At 41.9% G+C, this 12158-nt stretch overlaps 1 protein-coding gene across 3 annotated transcripts in view; it reads right to left on the reverse strand.

The window, feature by feature from the left end:
- LOC130281628 (stress-induced-phosphoprotein 1-like) overlaps nt 1-12158 on the reverse strand; it is a 111037-nt gene that overhangs the window by 13448 nt on the left and 85431 nt on the right. For all 3 annotated transcript variants that reach the window (XR_008846061.1, XM_056529053.1, XM_056529052.1), the window contains exons 8-11: nt 9917-10058; nt 6009-6113; nt 1264-1354; nt 1098-1167 (exon numbers count right to left, since the gene is read on the reverse strand). Coding sequence is in view for 2 of the 3 variants with exons in the window: in XM_056529053.1 (XP_056385028.1) it covers nt 1098-1167; nt 1264-1354; nt 6009-6113; nt 9917-10058 (408 nt within the window). In the remaining variant the exon portion in view is untranslated. The remainder of the gene's footprint in view (nt 1-1097; nt 1168-1263; nt 1355-6008; nt 6114-9916; nt 10059-12158) is intronic.

The following is a 12158-nucleotide window of genomic DNA, read 5'->3' on the forward strand; positions in this document are numbered from 1 at the left end:
TGTTTTCCAACTAGGGTGCCTCCAGCTGTTGCAAAACTACCACTCCCAGCATGTGTTATGTCAATGATATGAATAGTCACTAGTACAGTTTACAAACAAGGGTGCCTCCAGCTGTTGCAAAACTACCACTCCCAGCATGTGTTATATCAATAGTCACTAGTACGGTGTTTCCCAACTAGGGTGCCTCCAGCTGTTGCAAAACTACCACTTCCAGCATGTGTTATATCAATGATATGAATAGTCACTAGTACAGTTTACCAACAAGGGTGCCTCCAGCTGTTGCAAAACTATAATGCCAAGCATGTGCTATATCAAAGATATCAATAGTCACTAGTACGCTGCTTCTCAACTAGGGTGCCTCCAGCTGTTGCAAAACTACCACTCCCAGCATGTGTTATATAAATGATATGAATAGTCACTAGTACAGTTTACCAACAAGGGTGCCTCCAGCTGTTGCAAAACTACCACTCCCAGCATGTTTTATGTCAATGATATGAATAGTCACTAGTACAGTTTACAAACAAGGGTGCCTCCAGCTGTTGCAAAACTACAATTCCCAGCATGTGTTATATCAATAGTCACTAGTACGGTGTTTCCCAACTAGGGTGCCTCCAGCTGTTGCAAAACTACCACTCCCAGCATGTGTTATATCAATTATATCAATAGTCACTAGTACAGTTTACCCACAAGGGTGCCTCCAGCTGTTGCAAAACTACAACTCCCAGCATGCCCGGACAGCCAGCGGCTGTCCGGGCATGCTGGGAGTTGTAGTTTTGCAACAGCTGGAGGCACCCTGGTTGGGAAACACTGCACTAATAGAAAAATAATAAAAATTCCCCTCAGCCTGTGACAGAAACCAGTAGAAAGCGATCCCGGCAGTTGTTGGGAGACATTCCACATAAAATAGTTTACAATAATATCCCAGCGCAGCCGCTCCGGGGAGGAACTGAACCGTGAAATGCATGCCCGAGCTTAAGATTAAAAAGGGAAGGCAATTTGCATAAGTGAAATACTGGAGGAGAGCATTTATACACTTGTTGTCAGCCGAAAACAGATTTATAGGTTTCCTCCGGCAGCAGATGTGTGGCCGCACTCACTCAGACAATTCATTTAGGAAGTGCAGCTCCTCTTCTCCTGTCTCATCCAGCTTCATGTTCTCCTGCAAGACTGCCGTGGGAAGAAGAAGAAGGAGAATTACCGAGAGCTCGGCCTGCGCCCCCCCCCCCCCCCATAACTGACAAGTGTAACTGTCCAGAAAATCACCTTTAGCGGAAATCGGCGCTTCCATTACGGCGGCGACAGATCCGTATTCTTCAACCAAGTGATGGCTTTGTCCCTCAGTAAAACCGTGATCCTTCAAAGAGAGTCAGACACATTTTAACATGGTTTTTGTTATTATGGGCTCATTGTAGAAGTAACGTTTTTTTTCTCTACTTTTTGGTCTAATAGTTCTGATTTGATAGGATCTCTGCTTGCTGTCAGTGAAACTTACATGCCTGAAAGAAAAGCTATAACCAGCTGAGACACAGCTAGTGAGAAGAGAGCCCAAACCAGGGGAAGCTCCAGCTTGTTCCCCAGCCAGGGTGCCTCCAGCTGTTGCAAAACTACAATTCAAAGCATGCCCAGACAGACTTTGTGTGTGGAGGCTGGGAGTAGTAGTTTTGTAACAGCTAAAGGCACCCTGGTTGGAAAACAATAAGCCAGGCGGTACCTATGCCTTCACCATCCTTATGGCCCCACCCAGATGAAATAAAGCTATTTCTCTAGTGCCACAATTAAAAAAGTACTTCGGCAAAAGCTGATCGTGGGGTGGGGGGTCAGCACTGGTGCTCCCCACCATCACCAGGACAGGACTCCGACACGCTCAGGGAGGAGCACGTGTCTTCCACCGGTAGACAGCACACGCTCCATTCATTTATTTGGGAGCGCTGATGATGCACAAGAGCTGTACTCTGGTCTTTTCGGCGATCACATAGAAATGAAAGGAGCGCATGCTTGCTGCAGCACACGCTCCTCACTGAGCGCCGGGTCCCGTCCTGATGATCGTGTTGGAACCCCCCCATGCACAAAGAACTACTTATCCCCTATACTGTGGATAATTTTTTTTCCCCGCCAGATATCTCCTTTAACCCCTTAAGGACGTAGCCCATTTGGGCCTTAAGGACACAGACAATTTTATTTTTACGCTTTCGTTTTTTCCTCCTCGCCTTCAAAAAATCATAACTCTTTTATATTTTCATCCACAGACTAGTATGAGGGCTTGTTTTTTGCGCGACCAGTTTTCCGTTGTAATGCCATCACTCACTTTACCATAACATGTATGGCACAACCAAATAAATACTATTTGTGTAGGGAAATTAAAAAGAAAACAGCAATTTTGCTAATTTTGGAAGGTTTCGTTTTCACGCCGTACAGTTTACGGTAAAAATGACATGTGTTCTTTATTCTTTGGGTCAATACGATTAAATGATACCAATGATAACATACTTCTCTATTACTGTTGCGCTTAAAAAAAAAAATCACAAACTTTTTAACCAAATTAGTACGTTTAAAATCCCCCATTTTGAAGACCTATAACTTTTTCATTTTTCCGTATAAGCGGCGGGATGAGGGCTCATTTTTTGCGCCGTGATCTATACCTTTTATTGATACCATATTTGCTTATATAAAACTTTTAATACATTTTTTATTAATTTTTTTGGGATTAAAATGTTATAAAAAAGCAGCTATTTTGGACTTTTTTTATTTTATTTTTTTATGTTCACGCCGTTCACCATACGGTATGATTAACATTTTATTTTAATAGTTCGGATATTCACGCACGTGGCGATACCAAATATGTATATAAAATATATATTTTTTTAACACTTTTTGGGGGTGAAATAGGGAAAATTGGAGCGCTGCGGGCGATCTGATCATCCATTTAAGTGCCCATGATGCTGCAGATGCCGTGATCTGTATTGATCACGGCATCTGCGGAGTTAATGACGGACATCCGCGGGATCGCAGGTGTCCGCCATTACCGGCGGGTCCCTGGCTATTATCAACAGCCGGGACCTGCCGCGCATGATCCGGGCATTGCTCCGATGCCCGCGGTTATGCTTAGGATGTAAATGTACGTCCTTGTGCGCTAAGTACCACCTCACCAGGACGTACATTTACGTCCTTCGGCGTTAAGGGGTTAAGGATAGGTGGAACCAGAGAGCCATCTTCCTTCCTTCTGGAAGACAGCTAATTTTCATACCCTTTTCCCAGAATGCACTCCCTGGCCTAAAGGATGCCCTACAGCAGACGGCGGTCTACAGCAGCAATTGGCTGTCCGGGCATGCTGGGAGCTGTAGTACTGCAACAGCTGGAGGTCCACAGTTTGGAGAACACAGGCCTAGGCCATGAGGGCCAGAAGTGCACCTAGGTCCCCAAAGCTGGCCCTGGTATGCCCAATGAGCAATTCACCTGTATAATCTGGCCATGACTAGGACTGTCTTAAAAAAAGCGTACCTGTCAGATCCCCCCCCAAAAAAAAAAAAAATAATAACTGTTATATGTTACTCAGTACTTCATCCCAATCATGTAATTATTTTATCTCCATCACCCACATTTCACCCAAAAAATTGCATATTACAGCTGCTCAATGTCTTTTAAGTTGTCTCAAAGGGAGGGGGCATGTCCTTCTCTAGCCTGCACTGTGCATGATTCTTCCCCCTCCCTCACTCTGCTGACTCACTGCTCTCAGGAGCCTGGCAGCCTTGCTCTGTAACCCTTTCCTCTCTGGTTTTATGCTGCACACACAATGACTATTGGAGATTGCTTGTACCAAAGACAACATGGTGAGTGAATAACTTACATCTTCCTATGTCATTCATGTGTATAATCCTTTACTAGTCCTGTAATGCTGGGACTTGTAGTTTTGGAATAGTTGGAGGTACAGCATTTGGATAACTCTTTTTACAGTCTTCAGCTGTGTGCCTACAGTTTTTGCAAAACTAAAACTCCCAGGATGCCCAGACATCCTTTGACTGTCCAGGCCTGCTTGGAGTTGTAGTTTTGCAACAGCTGGAGGCACATGTTTGGTAAAACTCTGTTACAGCAGTGTTGCTGCAGGCTTTGTTCCTCCTGCAGCCTTGTCAATCATCCATCTCCTGTCCATGACTCTTGGACACCCTCATGCTGCTGTGGGACTCATCAGTGTTCCAGGAGGTATGGGGACCCCTAGTGGTGGGATTTTCACAGGCAGTTTTCTTTAATAAAATGTGACATTTCTTTTAAAGAAGTATTTTAGAAAAACTATTGTTTTGCCAAGTTATACAACAGATAAAAAGTTTTTATATCTGACAGTGCACAAAGGGGTACTCCCCTGGAAAACTTTATTTTTTTAATCAACTGGTGCCAGAAAGTTAAACAGATTTGTAAATTTCTTCTATTAAAAAAAATCTTAATCCTTCCAGTACTTTTTAGGGGCTGTATACTACAGAGGAAATGCTTCTCTTTTTGGATTTTAGGAACTGTCCAGAGCAGAATATGTTTGCTATGGGGATTTTCTCCTGCTCTGGACAGTTCCTAAAATGGACAGCAGAGGTCAGCAGAGAGCAGAAAAAGCAGAAAGAAGAAAAGCATTTCCTCTGTAGTATACAGCCCCTAAAAAGTACTGGAAGGATTAAGATTTTTTTTAATAGAAGTAATTTACAAATCTGTTTAACTTTCTGGCACCAGTTGATTTTAAAAAGTTTTCCACGGGAGTACCCCTTACATCAAAATATAATAGGTTCCCTGGCAGTAAACAGAGATCTCTGAAAACTATGGAAAAAAAAGATGCCATCTGTCTATAAAATGTGTTGTACTACATAGCATAGGATGCAGTAGTTTAGTTACACTGACTATTCAAGATGGTCTAAAATTGCCCCTCCTGCCTCTCCCTCATGCTTTATACTGCAACCAAGCTGAACAAAATGCCCATTGACAATGACACAGTTGATAAAGGGGTACTCCGGTGGAAAACTTTTTTTGTTTTTTTGTTTAAATCAACCGATGCCAGAAAGTCAAACAGATTTGTAAATTACTTCTATTAAAAAATCTTAATCCTTCCAGTACTTTTTAGCTGCTGAATACTACAGAGGTAATTATTTTATTTTTGGAACACAGAGCTCTCTGCTGACATCTCTGTCCATTTTAGGAACTGTCCAAAGCAGCATATGTTTGCTATGGGGATTTTCTCCTACTCTGGCCAGTTCTTAAAATGGACAGAGGTGTCAGCAGAGAGCACTGTGCTTGTGATGTTAGAGAGCTCTGAGTTCCAAAAAGACAAGAATTTCCTATGTAGTATTCAGCATCTAATAATTACTGGAAGGATTAGGATTTTTTAATAGAAGTAATTTACAAGTCTGTTTAACTTTCTGGCACCAGTTGATTTAAAGGGGTACTCCCATGGAAACCTTCTTTTTTTTTTTTTTTTTTTTTTTTTTTTTTTTAATCAACTGGGGCAAGAAAGTTAAACAGATTTGTAAATCACTTCTATTAAAAAATCTTAATCCTTCCAGTACTTTTTAGGGGCTGTATACTAAAGAGAAATCAAAAAAAGAAATGCATTTCCTGTGATGTCCTGACCACAGTGCTCTCTGCTGACCTCTGCTGTCTATTTTAGGAACTGGAGAAAATCCCCATAGCAAACAAATGCTTCTCTGGACAGTTCCTAAAATCGACAGCAGAGGTCAGCAGAGAGCACTGTGGTCAGGACATCACAGGAAATGCATTTCTTTTTGGATTTCTCTTTAGTATACAGCCCCTAAAAAGTACTGGAAGGATTAAGATTTTTTAATAGAAGTGATTTACAAATCTGTTTAAACTTTCTGACACCAGCTGATTTAAAAAAAAAAAAAGTTTTCCACCGGAGTACCCCTTTAAGCAGACGGCTACATCATACGTATGAAAGGCTTTACTGGCAACACATGTGCTATCTACCTGGTCATGAATATTAAAAGATATAGGTAGGTACAATAAAGCCAATGAATTACCATGAGTTGATAGACTTGACACATATGTATCTCTTTCACAGCTTCCTCGCAACTTTTATCCAGATTTAACACCATCTTGAAGGCATCTTCTGCTTCTTCATACCTCTGTGGAAAAGGACAGAAAACTATTAATCCCTGTGTAACTCTTAGGGGACTGTTCACACTACGGAATTTCCGGGCAGAGATTCTATGTGCTGCGGAAATCATCTGGCGCTATGACCGCGTGGACAGGCGCCGTCGCCGCTGATGGCAATGCAGTCCAGAAGAATGAACGGGACACCGGAATACGGAATTTCCGCAGAGGAAATTCCACAGTGTGAATGGTGCAGCAGAATCCCACTGAAAACAATGGGAGGCTGTTGCACAGGAATTTATTTAGTAGTGTGAATAGGCCCTTATAGGTAATTAAAGAAAGATTCCAGCCAACACAAAATCCTTACAATCTAACTTGGCTGAGATTACAGCCATAGTCTTTCTCAATAGATAAGTGTCAGTTTATCTCCAACATGTCTGATCCATATAGATTGTCAGGCAACTACATCGAAAGTTCTTCTAACGCAGTGTTTTCCAACCAGTGTGCCTCCAGCTGTTGCAAAACTACAACTCCCAGCATGCCCGGACAGCCGTTGGCTGTCCGGGCATGCTGAGAGTTGTAGTTTTGCAATAGCTGGAGGCATACTGGGTGGAAAACACAGATCTATGGTGTATGGGGACCTTAAGGCACAGGAGAGGCTTCAGACAGCGCCCTGTGTAGCAGCATGCCACATGTACTCAGCAAACACTAACCTGACTGCAGGGAGGGACAGAGATTATTGGCTCCAACCCACAGCAATCAGGAAGATGTTATCTACTGAGCAGAATGCTGTGTACTGGAATCATTACACTACATATACACTCAATGGACACTTTATTAGGTACACCTTGCTGGTACTGGTTGGACCCCCTTTTGCCTTCATTCTCCGAGGCAAACTTTCTACAAGGAGCTGGAAACATTCCTCTGAGATTTCCCTTTGGACATGATGACATCACACAGTTCCTCTATATGGACATGATGACATCACACAGTTCCTCTATATGGACATGATGACATCACACAGTTCCTCTATATGGACATGATGACATCACACAGTTCCTCTATATGGACATGATGACATCACACAGTTCCTCCATATGGACATGATGACATCACACAGTTCCTCCATATGGACATGATGACATCACACAGTTCCTCCATATGGACATGATGACATCACACAGTTCCTCCATAAGGACATGATGACATCACACAGTTCCTCCATATGGACATGATGACATCACACAGTTCCTCCATATGGTCATGATGACATCACACAGTTCCTCTATATGGACATGATGACATCACACAGTTCCTCTATATGGACATGATGACATCACACAGTTCCTCCACATGGACATGATGACATCACACAGTTCCTCTATATGGTCATGATGACATCACACAGTTCCTCCATATGGACATGATGACATCACACAGTTCCTCCATATGGTCATGATGACATCACACAGTTCCTCCATATGGACATGATGACATCACACAGTTCCTCCATATGGACATGATGACATCACACAGTTCCTCCATATGGACATGATGACATCACACAGTTCCTCCATATGGACATGATGACATCACACAGTTCCTCCATATGGTCATGATGACATCACACAGTTCCTCCATATAGACATGATGACGTCACACAGTTCCTCCATATGGACATGATGACATCACACAGTTCCTCCATATGGACATGATGACATCACACAGTTCCTCCATATGGACATGATGACATCACACAGTTCCTCCATATGGACATGATGACATCACACAGTTCCTCCATATGGACATGATGACATCACACAGTTCCTCCATATGGACATGACGACATCACACAGTTCCTCCATATGGACATGATGACATCACACAGTTCCTCCATATGGTCATGATGACATCACACAGTTCCTCCATATGGACATGACGACATCACACAGTTCCTCCATATGGACATGATGACATCACACAGTTCCTCCATATAGACATGATGACATCACACAGTTCCTCCATATGGTCATGATGACATCACACAGTTCCTCCATATGGTCATGATGACATCACACAGTTCCTCCATATGGACATGATGACATCACACAGTTCCTCCATATGGACATGATGACATCACACAGTTCCTCCATATGGACATGATGACATCACACAGTTCCTCCATATGGACATGATGACATCACACAGTTGCTGCAGATTTGTTGGCTGCACATCCATGATGGTCCATGATCACCGGTTCTACCACATCCCAGCGGTGATCTATAGGATGAGATCTGGTGACTGTGGAGGCCATTTGTGTCCAGTGACCTCATTGTCCTGTATGAGATGATGTCATGTGACATGGGGCATTATCCTGGTGGAAGTCTCATCAGAACATGGGTCCGCGGTGGTCATAAAGGGATGGGCATGAACAGTAACAATACTCAGGTCGGCTGTATTGTTTATACTATGCTCAGTTGGTACTAAAGGGCCCAAAGTGTGCCAAGAAAATGTCCCCCACACCATTACACCACCAGCAGCCTGAACCGCTGACACAGGGCAAAATGGATCCATACTTTATATTGTTTACAAAATTCTGACCCTGCCATCTGAATGTCACAGCTGAAATCCAGACTCATAAGACCAGACAACGCTCCTCCAGTCTTCCATTGTTAATTGTTGGTGACCTGTGTGAATTATACCTTCAGTTTCCTGTTCTTAGCTGACAGGAGTGGCCCCCCCATTGTGGTCTTAAGCTGCTGTAGCCCATCTGCATTTTGTGCGTTCAGAGATGATATTCTGCAGACCTTGGTTGTTATTTTAGTGGTTATTTGAGTTACTGTTGCCTTTTTGTCATCTGGAATCAGTCTGCCCATTCTCCCCTGACATCAACAAGGCATTTGCATCCACACGACTGCCTCTCACTTTTTATTTAATTTTTTCAGACCATTCTCTGTAAACCTTAGAGATGGTTTTGCGTGGAAATCCCAGTAGATCAGCAGTTTTTGAAACACTCAGACCAGCGCCTGTCTGGTGCCAACAACCATGACATGTTCAGAGTTACTTAAAGGGGTATTCCAGTGAAAAACACTTTTTTTCATATCAACTGGCTCCAGAAAGTTAAACAGATTTGTAAATTAGAAAGAAAGAATTGTGTGTGCAGCTCACAACCAAAAATTACTTCTATTAAAAAATCATAATCCTACCAGTACTTTTCGGCTGCTGAAGTTGAGTTGTTCTTTTCTATCTGACCACAGTGCTTTCTACTGACACCTCTGCCTGTCTCAGGAACTGTCCGGAGCAGGAGAGGTTTTCTATGGGGATTTGCTCCTACTCCGGACAGTTCCTGAGACAGACAGAGGTGTCAACAGAGAGCACTGTGGTAAGACATAAAACAACAACTCAACTTCAGAAGCTGATAAGTACTGGTAGGATTAAGATTTTTTAATAGAAGTAATTTACAAATCTGTTTAACTTTCTGGAGCCAATTGATATGAAAAAAATATTGTTTTTCACTGGAATACCCCTTTAAATCCTCTTTCTTCCTCATTGTGATGCTCGGTATGAACTTTAGCAAGATGTCTTGACCACGTCTATATGCCTAAATGCTTTGAGTTTCTGCCATGCGATTAGCTATGTGTGTTAACAAGCAACTGAACAGGTGTACCTAATAAAGTGGCAAAAGGGAGAATAAAGGAAACATAAAGGTTATTATGCAGCCCGTGTTACTTTTATCTATCACGCATCAGCAAAGCACATGATAAATATGCATGAAAGACGCCGAAAACCAGACAAAATGCCTAAAGCCAACATCACAATAAAAAGACCTGCGTACATTGCATCCTTTCAGAGCTCGGCCTTTCCTGAAATAGCCTTTAGGGCAGTCGGCCGAGAGCTGTATGGAAACGTCTGCATCCACCAGGGCCTTGGGGTAAAGCTCCAGCTGCTCGTAGCAATAAGAACGGTTTCCGAAATACCTGTAAAAAGTACACAACAGGTCAGAGATTTCCCAGAAGTCATTACGGTCAAAGCCTGGCTCATCTAGTATATAGTATATTCCAAAATATCACAAATATACACCCTGCTCGGCTCGTGAACGTGTTCTTAAAGGGGAACTCTGGTGGAAAACATTTTTTTTTTTTTTTTAAATCAACTGGTGCCAGAAAGTTAAACAGATTTGTAAATTACTTCTATTAAAAAAAATCTTTACCCTTCCAGTACTTATTAGCAGCTGTATGCTACAGAGGAAATTCTTGTCTTTTTGAATTTTTTTTTTGTCTTGTCCACAGTGCTCTCTGCTGACACCTGATGCCCGTATCAGGAACTGTCCAGAGCAGGAGAAAATCCCTATAGCAAATATGCTGCCCTGGACAGTTCCAGACACGGACAGGGGTGTCAGCAGAGAGCACTGTGGACAAGAAAAAAAAATTTTTTTCAAAAAGAACAGAATTTCCTCTGTAGCGTACAACAGCTGCTAATAAGTACTGAAAGGATTGAGATTTTTAAATAGAAGTAATTTACAAATCTGTTTAACTTTCTGCCACCAGTTGATTTAAAAAAACAAAAAAACAAAAAAAACAGTTTACCCACCGGAGTAACCCTTTAATAAGGAGACTTGAGTAAGGCTGCATTTTTCCACGCCGTGGCACTATTTTACCGCAACGGCGCAAATTGCAGTAAATTTGCACTATTTTTTTTTTTGTACTGTGATTTCGTTAAAATCACAGCAGAATCATTGGGGGAAACATCAATTAGATGGTTGGCCGATACCAAATTCACTAAGCTCGGCTTATAATAAACTAATGCAGTGTTTCCCCACCAGTGGGCCCCCAGCTGTTGCAAAACTACAACTCCCAGCATGCCCGGACAGCCGTTGGCTGTCCGGGCATGCTGGATGTTGTATTTTTGCAACAGCTGGAGGCGAAACACAAATTTAAAATGTAAATGGCCTACAAAAATGTTAGTTGTCTGAGGGGATCAAACACCTGGGACCACCACGGATTACCTGTGGAACCACCACGGATTACCATTTATATCACATGGTGGATGGGGGACACGTTTTGGTCAAAAAGTGCGCTAAGAGCCTCCATTTTGTTGACCAAGTGTGCTGCTGCCATTTTCTTTTTTTTTTACATGTCTTGTACTTGCCACAGCAGCGTGCACCCGTGTATTGGGCTAGGTGCTGGCTACATTTTTGTTTAACTTTTATATCCGTTTATCTAAAAAAAAAAATTTCCACCAAAGTTCCTCTTTTAAGGGAAATTCGGCATTTGGAATCGAAGCTTTATGTTTGCGGCAATCTGCAGGCGCCACTTTCAATTCCACAACGGAAGTTCTGCTAAGGAACTTTCGACACGTGAATAAGCAGCACAATCCCATTTAGATCAATAGGAGTCTGCTGCAAGCAAATTCGGCATTTACTTGTGGGAATTCCACGCAGAATCTCCGTAGCATGAACAGGACATTATAGTAATTACTTGGGGGAGATGGCAAAGCCTGTGCAGTGGAAAGTTGACCAGTTGCCCATAGCAACCAATCAGATCGCTTCTTTCATTTTTAAAAAGGCCTCTGAAAAATAAAAAGCCATCTGATTGGTTGCTATGGGCAACTGGTCAACTTTTTCTCTGCACAGGTTTTGATAAATCTCACCAATTGTTTCTGTCAGAACTGTGCGCGATCTAGTTAATCGTCCTGAATACAATAAACACAATGGTGTGGGCTTTGAGGTTTGGACATTATATATATATATATATATATATATATATATATATATATATATACACACACACATACATATATACACACACATATATATATATATATATATATATATATATATACATAGATAGATAGATATATATAAATATATATATATATATATATATATATATATATATATATATATATATATATATAGTATTTAAAAGTGGAATTACTGGAATACATTGCAGTCTATGGGGACCGACGATAACCGTGCGGTCCTAGCACTGACTGATTCACTTGGCACCAGTATCTTTGCCCAGAGATATATTCCATAGTGTGAACGCATCCTTACTGTTACAAGAGAGTAAAGCATT

The sequence above is a fragment of the Hyla sarda genome, chromosome 7 (assembly GCF_029499605.1).
Source record: "Hyla sarda isolate aHylSar1 chromosome 7, aHylSar1.hap1, whole genome shotgun sequence".
NCBI lineage: Eukaryota > Metazoa > Chordata > Amphibia > Anura > Hylidae > Hyla > Hyla sarda.